General features: G+C 41.8%; 1 protein-coding gene across 1 annotated transcript; it reads right to left on the reverse strand.

Moving 5' to 3' along the window:
* Positions 1 to 875: 875 nt before the first annotated feature.
* On the reverse strand, positions 876 to 14,186 carry LOC105302882 (elongation factor-like GTPase 1). The gene is made up of 10 exons (XM_023520977.1): positions 14,022 to 14,186; positions 12,268 to 12,482; positions 9,848 to 9,971; positions 8,095 to 8,171; positions 7,243 to 7,379; positions 6,159 to 6,281; positions 4,030 to 4,129; positions 3,516 to 3,667; positions 3,111 to 3,277; positions 876 to 1,097 (listed from the first exon to the last, which is right to left on the reverse strand). Exons 3-10 carry the CDS (start codon positions 9,878 to 9,880, stop codon positions 891 to 893), a joined length of 996 nt encoding a protein of 331 aa, XP_023376745.1. The 5' UTR covers positions 9,881 to 9,971; positions 12,268 to 12,482; positions 14,022 to 14,186; the 3' UTR covers positions 876 to 890.
* Between the last annotated feature and the right edge of the window lie 512 nt (positions 14,187 to 14,698).

Below are 14,698 nucleotides of genomic sequence, written 5' to 3' on the forward strand. Positions count from 1 at the left end.
GCCTCTTCCCCCTGGGATGCTCACGTGCAGAACCCAGCCACCAGGCCGTGAGGAAGCCAAGCAGCCATATGGAAGGCCACACGTTCCAGCCCCAGTCACACTCTCAACCAAGGTCCCAGCAGACAGCACCAACTGTCAAACACGAGTGAAAAGAGCCTTCATATAATTCTAGCACTTTAGCTGTCCCACCAAACCACTCCCAATTACAGATTCATGAGAAAACAAAAGGTGTCTCTGTAGTAAGCCACTAGGCTTTGGGTGGTCTGTTATGCAGCAACAGATAACTGGAACATATAAATTAGTTCAACCAAATTCAGCCACCCATCTTATGCTTCCCTCTCATTTCAACACCCACCTCCAAAGGAGGCAAAACTGTTTTAAGTTTAAAAACAAAACACCCAAAAAACAAAAACCCAAACTGTGCTGACATACCTGGGGTCTCAGACAAGTCAGCGGAGCAGCCTAATGGCTGGAATCCCAGCCTCCATTACCCTCAGCTGCCAGCTGGCTTTCTCTCGAGCTCTTTGCTTTTCACTTAGTAACAAACCAAAATCCTTGGCCTTCTCCTCCATTCTGCCTTAAACTTACTGCTAGCTTTGAAAAGTTGCTTTCATTAAATACCTGGTTTATGAGATTATTGCTACTGCTACATATGCTCCAGTTTTGAAATCAAGAAACAAGTGAAATGTGTCTAAAATGGTAACTCTGACTCTAAGGCTAAAGGAACCCCAGCTTTGAGTGGAGATGACTTGAGGAGTATTTTCTTTTAAAACAGAACTACTATAATTCACAGCAAGTTACTGATCTATGTGCTAATTACTCAAATGCATGAAGTTAACATCTAAGAACACGAGAAAAGAAGACCCCAGTCATTTCCTTCAGAGATTTCACTACGGTTGTGACCAGTCACGTAACCCCTCAGGATGGAGTACACATGTGACACACAGCACCACCCTACCTAGCACGTTTCCTGGAGGCACCTCTTCTAGGTCTTCCAGTTCCCTGCCCATCAGAAGGTACAGGTGTTCCAGAGTGCAGCATGCCATGTGGGGGACGGAGGGCAGGTCGTCCAGTGGAGCTGAGAAGCCTAATGGTACCTGGGCAAAGAAAAATGGCTGAAGGTAAGTTAGGAGGCATTAAATGAAAACATTAAATAATATCTATAGCATTATTAATCTTCATTAGTAAGACAGGCTGCAGTCACATTTCATGTCAACCTGAAACACACAAATCTGAAATGGTGTTATATAAAAATACATCTAACATTAAAATCTGAACTAGTAAAATTTCTCAAATATTTAAAAATTATCAGGAATCTCACACAATCATGAGCTTTATGGCGAAGTAACATAAATTCTGTTGTAACCTGGTAGCACCGCATAAGCTAATAAACAAAAACCCATGTCACCCCTTGCTAGGATTCACGCGAATCATGTCACACACTAGTTCTGGTGACAACTATGCTATTATTTCAACACTCATTACTATTATCATTTAAATTGATTTAACCTCCTTGTGATGCTCTTCAAGCATTCAAGAGGAGCTGGAGCTCTCGTGCTGGTAACGTGAAAATGAGCACTCTGGAGGAGCATTAAATGTCGACACGCTACAGGATGACACATTTCTGAGCTCCCCGGCATCACATTTATTCTTGGGGAGATATCGTCTCGAAATACTCAAGTTTTGTCGAGAATTATTCAATACCTTGAAAAATATTCAAGATATTTTCTTGAATTATTCAGTGACCTCCACATAAATGCTAGTGCCCTGAAAGCATTTCAATCACCAACTTATCTTTGGGACCCACAGGCCCAAGGCACTGTGCTCGTGCTATGCAGAGGAAAAAATGTTAGGATATAACATATATGAAGATAACTAACATCACAAACATAAAGTGAGTGACAAAAAGCAATGCAGGCAGGTAAATTCATTAAAGCTCAGAGGAGGGAGAAGCTGTTACGTTAGGTTAAACATGAAAATGATGGCCTTGCAGGCATATATTACATTTAAGTGTATAACTTCTGATTCAATGACAATTCTGCAGGGTGCTCTAGAGATAGGTTAGGAAGAAATAAAAAATAGAAAGTTTAAACAGGAAGAGAAAAATCATCCATATGCAATATGACCATCCATCCACTTAGAACAAACTGTAAATTATGAGTAAGACAGTTCAACAAGGTGGCCAGACACAAGATCAATATAAAAAAGTTAACTGTCTGTAGATCAGCAAAAAAAAAAAAAACCCCATTTTTTAAAAACAGTAATGTTTAGGTGTATCTATCCATTTCTTTAGGTTATTTCAAATGTTTTTCATTGAAGTTTTATAATTTTCTCTTAGATTTTGTTGCTATTCTAATACATTCATGGATAGAAAGATTTCTGTATTGCAAAATGTTGACTCATGCCAAATACATGTACTGATTTAAAGTGATACCAAACAGTGTCTCAATGGAGCTTTTCACAGAACCTGACAGGTAAATCCTTTCTTACTGCTTCTTGCTGAACCTGACTGGCAACCTGAACCTCTGGCATGTTCATCCTCCTATGACCTTCATGACCTAATTACTACGTATGCACCTTGCTTATGTCTGAAATGCTCTGTGACAGCTGTAGCCTGTGGTCTCCCTTTGCCCTTTGGGTCAAGCATATTTAGATGCTGGCCGTTCTATGCTTATAGACCCTCCTGATCAATTTTGAGGATCTGCCTGTCATGTGACTGCTGCATGTCGCCTGCTCACTGCCCATGCCTTTAGCCAGTGACACTAATTTTTTGGACCTCCCTATTTCTTGAAGATCTGCCACTGTCCTGGCTCTAGCAGGACATCTGTTGTTCCCAGTTCCTTTCTCTAGCCTTGAAGAGAAAAACCTTAAAATTAATTAAATAAGGCCTGGAAGCTGTGCTCAGATACTGGTTTAGTTTCCTAAATGCTACTAAGTAAAACAGGGTACCAAATGTTACCAAAAAAACACAAGAGAATATATGAATTCAGCCAAATGTGCCTTCCTAGAGACAAAAATAAATCTACCAATAAGGTAATAACCAACTTCGACAATTTGAAAACTATTGAAACCTTGAAACAATATGCTGATGTTTTATTTCCAACTCTTACCCGCTGCAAAAACTCAACAGGACTATATTTAGGCCCCAAGACAAAAATTTTCTTTCCTCTTCGAGCCACACCACTGAATACCCGAGCAAATGCAATGAAAGTCTCTTGGCTGTTTCCTTCCTGTGGCACAGGTGTCGGGGTCATACTCTCCACTTGTTGCTCATCACCTGCCAGAAACAAAAGGATAATGAATGCAAAGAATGCTCTCTCCACTCCAAGAACTGCCAGGAAACAGGGAACAGTGAATAGGATATAAATTTGGCCCAGTCTCAGGAAAGAGACACCAAGAATGAAAGGATACTGATAAAACCTACAATTAAAGCTAGAAGCTGGAGTGCTAAAGGATGAGTGTCCCACATTAAGTAACAACTATTCTGCACCAAAGCCTACGTAAGAAAGATGTACCTTTTGGGTCCTCTCCCTCTGGACTTGTTGCAAGGGCACCCCCATCTGGGGCGGACTCCACAGGCACCTGGCCCTGCGCTGCTGCGAGCTTCTCCGCGTGCCTCTGTCTTGCACGCTCACGCCTCTGAGCAATTTCTTCTTGTGTGAGAGGTCTACAGGATACCACAAACGTGTTAACATCTGGCAACATCAGGCATCTCAGTCCACTCACACAGAGAAACAGCAGTTATTAATGTGGCTGGGTAAGACAGCGGGTGGTCCCAGGTCCCTTCACTGAGGTTTCTCCAAGTCCTCTCCCTAACTGTGGCAACAGGAGAGACGGCCTATCGGGCTTTCTCTGAGGATGCTGTGTCCCCAGCTATTCTGAATTATGAACCGACATGCAAGAGCCAATATCTCCACAATGCGCCTTACACAACAGCACGGACCTTTCTCAGATACCCACACTTCCAATGCACCCCCACCAAACATAAGCCATTTCCCCAGGCCAGCCCAACTTCCCCCACGCCCTTACCTTGGCTTGTTCTGAGGCAAAGCCTTAGCGTCAACTGCGAACATTTTGGAAACAAAGATAATAACTGGAGCAGTATCTTCACTTCCACATTTCATGAAAGCTGAACGAGCGGGAAGAGAAATGTCACTTTCCCCCCATTATTAAAAATCCATTTTTCTACAAAACAATTAGATGTTTAGACGATGACATCACTTAAATATATAAGCAGCCTATAATCTTTTACAACCACGATAAAAATTCCATTTAAAAAAGTATAAAATTGCCAGAATAGAGCAAGAGCAAGCAAAACTGGCAGAAATGAGGAAAGAAAAGCAAAATTAACAGGGTGAGAGGAGGGCTGGGGCAACCCCTAAATAGAGCTGCAGCAAGGAAACAGGGTGCCCACCCCGCAAGCCCTCACAGATTTCCCCTGGACCCAGTGGAAGGGACAGAACTGAGGAATGTTATCAAAGGTCAGGGGTCAACAGGCAGCACTTGAACAAAATAGATAAAAATCAATAGCTTTTTCCCATCCCCACAATAACAAGTCAGAAAACAAAACAGGCAAAAATATCTTACCATGACAGTAGTGACAAATCTTAGAATTAAAATCCATTATTACAAAGACATCGATTTTCCCTAAATCTATAAATTTTACACAACTTCATAGCGACACACTGACACTTTTCTTAACCTACACTGGAGGTACAGAAGTATTCCTTAGTAATTTTTTAAAACTGCCATGTCAAAAAATTGTTATGTAAGTTAAAGAATTCATCAGTAAAATCTGAACCAGAAAAAACATTCTGGAAGTCAGAATTAAACATGTACCAGAAGTCTTGCCTGGGAAAGCTCTGAAAGGTTTTGAGGAACAGAATGACACATCCAACCTTACACGTGAACAGATCGCTCTGGCTGCAGGGCTGACAAAACACTGAAGGGGAATCCAGAGCAGAAGCTTGACTTTTCTGTCTGAAAGCTATTACAATGACAGAGAGGCGGAAGTGGAAATGCTGAGAAGTAGCTGAACTGTGGATATATTTCAAGGGAAAAATAACAGGATTTGCAGATGGACTGGATGCAGGCCTGCGAGATGAGCCATGGATGACTCCGAGGCTTTTGGACTGAGCCAATGAAAGACTGGAGGTCCCTAGAGCTGAGATGGAATAACCAGAAACAGGCTGGGGGAGAAGACAAGAAGCCCAGCTTGGGATAGGTTGTTTGCCATGCTTCTTAGCCGCGTGGAGAGAGGGAGTGTGCAACCGGACAAAAGAGTATGGAGTTCAGGGAACACATCTGCACTGGAGACACAGATGTGGGGATTATGAACACAGCCTTGTCATGTGAAGCCTAGAGATTGGATAAGATCACCTGGAGAGTGGATGCAGATAGAAAACAGGTAAGGTCAAAACACTGAACCTTGCTTGGGGACATCTCAGTTAACAAGTCAGGGAGATGGAGAGGAACCGGAAAGAGATTAAGAATAAGCGGACAGGGAGAAAAGTAGAAGCACGTGGAAGCCTGGAAGTCGAGGGAAGAGTCTCAAGAAAGGAGTGACCAGTTGTGTCGAATGCTTCTGACAGATCTGGTCAGGTGATTTAACAAGGACAGTAAACAGTGGCCCCGAGAACAGGAGCGCAGTGGTTCTGGGGGTGGAACACCAAATTCAGCAGAATGGGCGAAGTGGAAACAGTGAGTGCACACAGGTGAGTACCGTGGAGCTTACAGAGGCTGGAATGGGAGGCACCCCTCTCCAGGGAGCATATGCGCAGGGCTTCTAAGGAGCCACACAGCCCCTGGAACCCTAAGGACACAGCCATGGCGGCGACGCAGCAGCTCACGGACACGGTCCTGGCTGTTTAGGAGTATGAAATATAGCATCATGATGAGATTATGAAATGAGATCAGCGCAGAAAGGAGTCTCAGAGTTTCTGGTCTCCCACCCCAGTAGTGGAAAACAAATGGCTATAGAAAAAAAATAAAACCTTTGGAGAAAAACCGGTGAAAGGGTCATTTGTAAAACTTTATCTGTGGAGGTGGACATGTGACAACTTATCGTTCAGCAGACCGGCAGTCCACAAACTGGTCTAGAGCAGCCTTGCTTAGGACAATCAAAAAGAGGATGCATGCTATGCTCATCTTTACCTCACCTGCTTTGAGTGCCTGGGTTTCCGGTGGAAGAGAGTCAAATGTGTGTGATCCTGTACACATCAGTTTCTCCACTCTCTCGGCAGTAATATCGAGGGGACTAGGAAGTTTCTGACACACCATAGCTGAAGTCTGTTGTTAAGGATTCAAAACCTTGAGCAAGGGCCCTCCACCAAGGTACAGATCCACAGTGTGCACTAAACATCGAGGGAACAACGTATGTCTACGGAAAACATCTGGGCTGTAAGGCAACGTTACTGTATGTGTCATGTCTCAAAATGGATAGAATTCCAGGAACTTCATGGACTCCCTAAAGCCCAGGAAGGATTCTTACAATAGCTATCCTAATATGCTGATGGCCCACGAAACAAGAGATGACAACAAAGCTTACTAGCTTAGCTACCTGTGACCATGAAATCCTGATAATTTTTCATATGGTTTCAGTCTATATACTTTTATAGAACCAACGGCCACAAGCTACGATACAAGAAAGTCCCCTACCAGAGCAAGTGTCACTGTAGGGGTAAGTGTCCATCAGAGCTCTGGGCTGAGCTACCACAACTGGTCCACTCCCAGGACACTGAACCCCGCCCCCCCCCCGCTCCTATGCACCCCATGGACATTGCCTGTACACAAAGATCAATGAAGATCATTTAAACTCATGTGTTCAAACACTTGGGTTACATTAACTGTAATCAAGTATTTTTGTGATCACTAACATGATGGGAAACAGTAACGTACTGACACTAGATGAAATGGTGATCTAATGCAAACGTCTAAATTCTCTAATATATAAATCTTAGTAATATAAAATTTCTATTTTCACAGCTAATGAAACAAAAATAAAGGAAAATATGTTCTTAAAAGAATATTCTTTTAGACTGGTATTAGTATGACTACTAATAAGTATTAATACATTAATTTTTAAAGCGTTAAAGTTTCATAGGAGAATGCTAAATAACCACAGAAAACTTACTTTGGACTAGAATGCATTACTTCCAGACAATTTCCTGGCTGCCAATCACATGTTCCTTTTTCTTGTTTTGTCAAAACTACTTCACTAAAAGCCATTGAAATAAAGGATACCAAGAACAGCGTGCGCTATAGGCAGCCACTGACTGCAGATGGCACTGAGCTGGACTTTAGGGTCTGAATGTCGTGCTTCCCGGGCTCCCATCTTCAATCCTAAAGAAGTCACTATTTTATCAATTTTTTCTTTGTCCCTACAGTAAACACACAAGATTGGGGGAGGGGTCACACAGGTGTGAAGGAGCAGCACAAAAAAAGAATGCAACATCAATACATCTATTCCTGATGCACTACTTTTTCTACGGAAAAATCAACAGAAACGATCAAAAGGGGCTCCTGCTACTACATTAGAGGACCGCTCAATCTCTGCTCTTATGCTGTCAAATGAGCCTTTAAAACTTCCCATAAAGCACCATTAAACAAATGATGTCAAATGGTGACACGGTTTTACAAATAAAATGCTTAAAAGGCATTATTCCAACTCTGGTAAAACACAGAAAGTAAATTTACTAAAGCAAACTTTCTTTTCCACTTGTATCAGGCAAGTTTTCTCCCAAGTTCCTCATTAATGATCACAGGTATCAAGAACGTTTTTTTGTTTGTTTGTTTTTTTTAACTATGATTACTATTTTATTTTAAACTAGCTTTATAAAAGCAAAGGTCCAATGTTTCTCTGTCCTTTTATCTGTTCCCCTCGGCACTCTGTAACATTGCTGTTTTGTCTCTCCTGTTACCTTTGACTTGGGCTACACATACCCCTGTAAACTGTCTCCAGCTCCTGAAATCGACTCATCTGTAAAGGCTTTCTTCACTTTCCCTGTCTACGTCAGCTTTCCCAAGTGTGATTCACTAAAATAGGAAGTGAGGCAAATTATCCTGTCCAAAGATAAAGTTTTATAACAGTCTTACTTTTTTAAGACAGCATCATATAAACTCCATATATTTTCCAGGATTAGCTGTACAAATAATGGTTTCTTTCCTTTTGCCTATAAAAAAGAATATACATGCATAAGTTTCCAAGTATTTAACAGGTATCTTAAATATTCATTCTTATATTTTATTACCAGTAAGTCTCATTTCTATCAGAAAATATTTATCCAACAGTAAAGAAGAGGAAAGTAGTTATAATAACCCACTGTTCTCTTACTGTGGGAACTATGGACTTCACAAATGATGAAACCATTTGGGGGACTTATCACTGCAGCTGCCCCGCCACTGACATTAAAGGAACACACAGTACCGAAGCTGAGGGCTAAAACTTCCCTCTGCGTGTGCAGGCCTTTCCCTGGACTAAAGGCTAATGATGTTCTTAAATAGGAAAAACACTTAACTTCAAGAAAGAGGCTATTAAATAAACAAAAAACCGACCGGTTCTCTTAAACTATGCTAAATAAGAGCAAGAGCACCCCGAGATGGATTCTCTCAGAGACATGAGATGGAACACGAACCGATACTGCCCTTCTCAAGAGCCACCGCTAAGTAGTAGGAAATTACGTCGTTACCTTTGAATGCTTGGTTTAAAAAAAAGTCATCAAGAAGCCATAAAAACTTATGCACAAACATGCCCACCATAGCTTTACTTTTAATACCAAAACATTTAAAAGACAAAAACAAAAACTATGTCTCCAATCTTAGGAGAGTGATTCCATGAAGCACTCACAAAACAAAATAACAACAAGGTACTTATTATGTGACAGGAACTGTTCTCAAGACTTTTCTCAGATGGTTTCATATAATCACAACCAGAGGTAAGTACGACGACCTCCATTTTGCAAATGAAAAACCTAGATACAGGTCACAAAGCTAGTGAATGCTGCAGCTGAGATTTAAGCAGAGTCCGAATCTCAAATCAGCTCTTTCCCACTTCACACTGGCTCCTTTTTAAATACACTGTTTATAAAAAGATTTCTCAGGCAAGGGAAGATATTCATGATTTTTTTTTTTTTTAATTTAGATATAACATCAAGCGAAAAAGCAGCTACGTTATATAAACAGCATAATATCAACTGAGGGATATATGCATCTATCCAAAAAGAAAAAAAATAAATTAAAACCATAGCATTAGCATTGTTGGCTTCTGATTTTTTCTTTCCTGTGCTTTTATAATACTTTCTAAAAGGAACATATATGCTCTTTAATGAGAATAATATACAAAATCCTGAATTTTACATTAAAAGTGTCAAGAAAAGTATCATTTGAGGCTACGTGACTCAGCGGTCAGTCCTACATTGCCTCTACCTACAGAAGGAAGGGTTCCAGGGAGCCCCTGCTTCTCCCCATTACCACTCATGGTGACTGGCATTAGTAAGAGATGCCTCAGCTGAGACTAGGAATACACTGTGGGCCATACGGTGGTGTGTAAAAGAGACGTCTCCTTAACGGTGAAAGGGACACACAAATGCATGATGCAAAATGTGTGTCTTCGAGTGACCAGGACGAGAATTTTGCTACCCCCCAATAATAATTATTTATTATCTATATTTAAAGAACTCTACTTAAGCAATACTTGGATCTGACTCATGAGCTTTAACCAAATATATACAGTTAAAAAGTCCTTCAGGAACTGACACCAAAGCCAAATTACATCCTATTAAGTGTGACAGTAAAGGTTTTCTTGGGGCAAGAGCGTAACCGACATTCAAAAGGAAGGTATGCACATTACCTGATCAACCTTCATGATCTTCTTAGCCTTCATATTTATATAATAATCTCCCCACAATGTTTTCAAAAGAACTTCCTTTTTGATGCCAATTTTTTGACTGTAGATCTTGGCAAAGTGCTCAATTCTGAAACGAAAGCAAGCGTTAGGTTATTAATAACAACAATAAGTATGGGTATAGCTGACACTGGAGTGTTTCTGTGCCAGATACTGTTCAAAGTGCTTCAGATGTACTACTAACATAATAATTTCAACTCACCTACAAGGCAGGTACAAATTATCTCCTGTTTTACAGAAAAGGATAGAGAAGCACATAGATATTCATAGGTCATAAGTGAAGCTGGGCTTCAAACCCGAGCATCTGACCCGAGCCTGTGTTCTTGTCCAATCATCTCTACATGCACATGAATCAGACCCCACGTTACAGCTCCCATTCTTAACTGCATGTGTAAACACGGGAGGAGGGACAATGGCCAAAGAAATCCAGGCTCTAGTTGCCCATTGCAACTGTGCCAACAAAAACGGCTTCAGCCATTCACTGCTATAGCTGTCTGTTCACAAAGAGAATGAAATCTAGCCAGAACCTGCCAAAAAGGGTTTTTCAGCATCCACGATTAAACCCCAAACGCATGCACTTAACTCCCTCAGCTCTTAGAGAAACCAGTTAGCGCCAGCTCTGCTCTCAACCATGGGAGGGCAGTCACCTGACAAACATGGGTGCTGCTGTACGCAGTGTCTGCGTTGTCTGGATAAAGGACCTAAAGGAAATCTTTTCTGCAGGGAACAGTATGTTTAACCAAAGGTTTGAGTCCAACTCTCAAAGCACCAGCATCTGAAAAGATGCAGTTGCTACTTTATCCACTGCAGAAGGAATCCAAAGTTAACATACTCTAGACCGTTCTTTACACATCAGTCAGCAACTGTGGTACTGCTGGAATCCAGAAGTTAACTACGACTCAGTCCAACGAGCTGACACTCTCTGATGAGACTGGAAGCCTGGTGAGGGTGATAAGCTGAAGGAGCAGGAGTTAATAATTATGGTTGGAAGCAAGAATGTGAAGAGCATCAGGCAGCAGCGTAGAAGCAAAAGCAGGCAATGCAGAAACTGCTAACGATAAATATCCAAGTCCCCTTTCAGTGAGGGCCAAGGGACAAAAAAATACCCACTCAAGAATCAAAATTCAGATTACACAGTAACAGGCTGTTGACACTGTGGAGCTGGCCTCAAGGGTCTGTTACTTTCAAAATAACTCACTATGGTAAACTTTATTTCCCATTTGATCCAACAGTAATTTATTTAGCAGAGCGACTTTTTAAATTTTCCAAAACTTTACTTCCTATTACTTAATAATTATTATGTATAAACAAATGACACAAATCACAAATTACACATTATTCCTACAATAACTTATGTAATCATGAGTTATGTTATTATTACTACATTATCTATAATCCTTTTGTCCTTCTGAAGAGAGAACCCATCTTCTCTGCACAGGTTCTCGGCTCGCTCCACTGTCTGACAGCTCTCCCAGCACAGAGGGCTGAAAGGGCACGCCTGGTCTCGCGCCCACTTCAGTCACTACTCCACAGTGAGGACGGGGCCAACGGCCGACACTCACTGGGCAGAGCTCCTGGGCCTCAAAAAGAAAGCAGGTCTTGTCCCGCTGACGACTCCAGGGGTTAGTAAATCGAGAACTCTGTATTTTTTCTTACAATTGTCGTGCAGCTACTATAACCTCAAAATAAAAAGTTCAATTTAAAAAATCAGTTGCAACTTCTGAGGGAAAACGTTCGTTCCAGTTTGTTCTGGGTTGTATAGCTTGCCTTCACCCAAGGTTCCAAATAACTTGCTCTGGGGAGAGAAGAGGAGCTTTGCATAACTTGTTGGCTGCTGACCAAACTTTTGGGTCCCTTTTGGCAGGGGGAGTTGGCAAAGTGATACTATTTTTAGAAGGTAAGTAACTGCCCTGTAGAGGAAATCGAACGGTAGGAGAGGGTGGAAACGTAAATTCCCAGGCAGAACTGCAGACTCTTAACAACCGGTGGAGCAATGGAGTGTCCCACTGCCCGGTGTCCAGTGGGATTTATGAGCAACTGCAGAAGGCACTGAGCACGGGCAGCTCTGTGACGACAGCACAGTCCACGGGCCTGGGAGGCCCAGAGACCCTTCCAGAAGGCCTATGAAGTGAAAAACTGTCATAATGAAACTAAGACGTTGCCTTGCCTTTTGCACCATTCTCAAGTAAACTGGGTTGTCTAACTACATAACTGAACGAACAGAAAGCAGAAACCCTTGAGAATCTAGGTGTCTTTATTAAAGATGTCCACTTCTGATGTATTTATGAATTATAATAATGATAACCATATAAAAAACCACTTGTGTATCAAATCCACAGAGATGTAACAGATGCAAACAGACTCACCCGAAGCCCCACCCGTCGACTGCACTTGTGAATACCACATTCCCCTGGTCTGGAGAGAAGTAAAGGTGGGAATCATCCGTGTCCTCCAAGCCAGCACTCCAGTCGTACACTTGCTCTCCCGGGTCAGAATGTGGGTTCCCCTGGGATTCGGTCTCTCTCTCTGCTCTTTCTTCTAGGACTTTAGAAGTAAAAAGAGTTCCTGTGAGCGCATTAATCTAGAAGAGATGGTGATACGGCAGACTGTCATTCAATGCTTAGCATGCCCACGGTGAGAGACACCCTGCCTAACCATTAAGCCAAGAGCCATCTGTCAGTCACGGTCTGGGCTCATATTAATAGTAATATGACATTTATAATAATTAACTTACAAGTTATCAGCCCATTCTTTCTCGACCCAACAAAAGTAAAATCATTTTTGTGATTATTCGTCTAGTGCAAACACTGTTAAAGTCACAACTTTAACTCCAGGCCTGGTGTCACTAGGAACTCAGTTTCCACCCCGACAACCCTAGTTTACAGCCTTAGTCAAGTCCCTGGCCACTTCACACACCAGCTGTTTGAACTTTTCACCACTCTCTCCGGGCCTTCTTCCCAAACTCCAACTCTCAAGTAAGTAATCTTATTTCCTACCTGAGAGAGAAAACAGAGCCTATTATCCAGAAATCCTGCAAACTCCCCATATTCCAACCCGTCAGCCTGTCTGTATCTGCAAACCCACCGGCCCTGCTCCTTCCACTGCGAGGCAGGGGCATTTCGCCTGTGTTCGTCTCTGTCCGTCTCTACAGGGAACAAGACCCACTGATCCACTTTTTCCACTGCTCTGCCTTCATCATTCCCTCCCTTCGGCAAATACATTTTAAGTTGGTCTCATCAATGGTGCTCCACTTTCTTGAAGAAGAGTTCGAGCTCAATGCACGGCATAGAGGCTCACCACACGCTAAGGCCTGGCTGCCTTCCTGCTCATACCTCCTGGCCCTGCTCACCGTGCTCTAATCTGTTGGCTGTAAAAGACAATCTGCACCTCTCTGGGTGAAACACTGTGCTGTGTTTTCTCGCCTTTATGACTTTGTGCATCCTGTCCCTTCTCTCTCAAACGCCTCTGCCATAATTCTCTACCTGCATACACTACCTTCTGTTGCAAGACTTTTCCTAACTCTCTCCTCCCTCTCACCTGGTCTGGGTGAGGTGGTCCTCACCTGTGTTCTCGAATCACACCAGGGCTTATCTCACTGTTCTCCAAATGTCTCCTTTAACTGTTTGTCTCCCCTACTACACTGTGAGATTTTGAAAATAAAGACTCTGACCTGTCTGCCCTTACATTCGTAATACCCAGCACACGACAAATATCCAAGAATTCATTTATTCAACATATAGCTATATAAATGTTTCCTGAATAAATAAATTTAAAAATACTTGGGTAAAATTCCATTTAAAGACAGGTCATTAAAAAAAAAAAAAAAAGTCTCCTATCATCATTCCATTTTGGAACCAAACTACAAGGTTTAAACCAGAGAGCATTAAAACCTACTGTCTAAGTTTCATAGTCGAGAAGGTTTCCAGGGGGAGGGGGCTCCTGAAAGGATGCCTGTCCTGTTGCCTGTGTTGTAGTATAACTGTAATACATATGAATCTTAAGCGGAAAAGTTCTAAATAAGAATTTTCTATAGCAATGCCACACACACAACTTAGCAACTTCCTTACAATGATACCTCCTTGAGCCCCAATTTTTAAAATACTGATGTAAAGGGTAATACCTGCTCTAAAATATTCTTGAGGTGAGAATACGCCTCCTGTGGGGTGAATTTCAGTTCCACTATCAAGCGATCTATCTTATTAATCACTAAAACTGGACGGATGTTTTCGAGCCAGGCTTGTCGTAGAACTGCCTGTGTCTGATTAAAAGAGAAAGGAAAATATGAAACTCATGATTCGAAAAAATTAAAGCACATTGGAATATTATGAATCAGTTAATTTCCTTCATCACAACTGAGACTACACAAGAAATCATCCTTGCCTTTATGGAACTGGGGAGAGAAACAGACAGACAGACAGAGACAGACACTCACACACACACTTCACTGAATAATTAAAAAATAAACACTTATGTTGACGACACACAGGTCAAAAACAGAACATGCCCCCAAAGTCCCGTGTATACTTTCCCAACCATAACCCCATCTCTTAGAGCTAACCACTGTTGTGCTATATGGAAATCAGGTGTGTTAATTTCACTTAGGACACCTAGGACACTACAGACCAAGGATGCGCTTCTTAAGCTGAGATGCCTGTTGTGCCTTTAGGGGAAATCGGAGGAGAAGGTATTTGATAATTATAGCACATCTTCTTGGAATTACCAACTTTCCTCCATTTGAGTCATTAAACCTTTTATTATTCTTTTTATGAAACAAACAAGGGTATATTAAGAAGTAGA

The sequence above is a fragment of the Pteropus vampyrus genome, unplaced genomic scaffold (assembly GCF_000151845.1).
Source record: "Pteropus vampyrus isolate Shadow unplaced genomic scaffold, Pvam_2.0 Scaffold286, whole genome shotgun sequence".
In the NCBI taxonomy this organism is placed as follows: Eukaryota; Metazoa; Chordata; class Mammalia; order Chiroptera; family Pteropodidae; genus Pteropus; species Pteropus vampyrus.

Bases quoted from the DNA above. Each gene is read 5' to 3' on its own strand.
- LOC105302882 (XM_023520977.1), bottom strand. From the start codon at position 9,880: ATGAAGGCTAAGAAGATCATGAAGGTTGATCAG. The intron at 3,668-4,029 runs GTAAGGGCGTGG...GGTATCCTGTAG, and splicing joins TTGCCTCAGAACAAGCCAAG to ACCTCTCACACAAGAAGAAA. The intron at 1,098-3,110 runs GTAAGAGTTGGA...TTCTTTGCCCAG, and splicing joins CTGTTGAGTTTTTGCAGCGG to GTACCATTAGGCTTCTCAGC.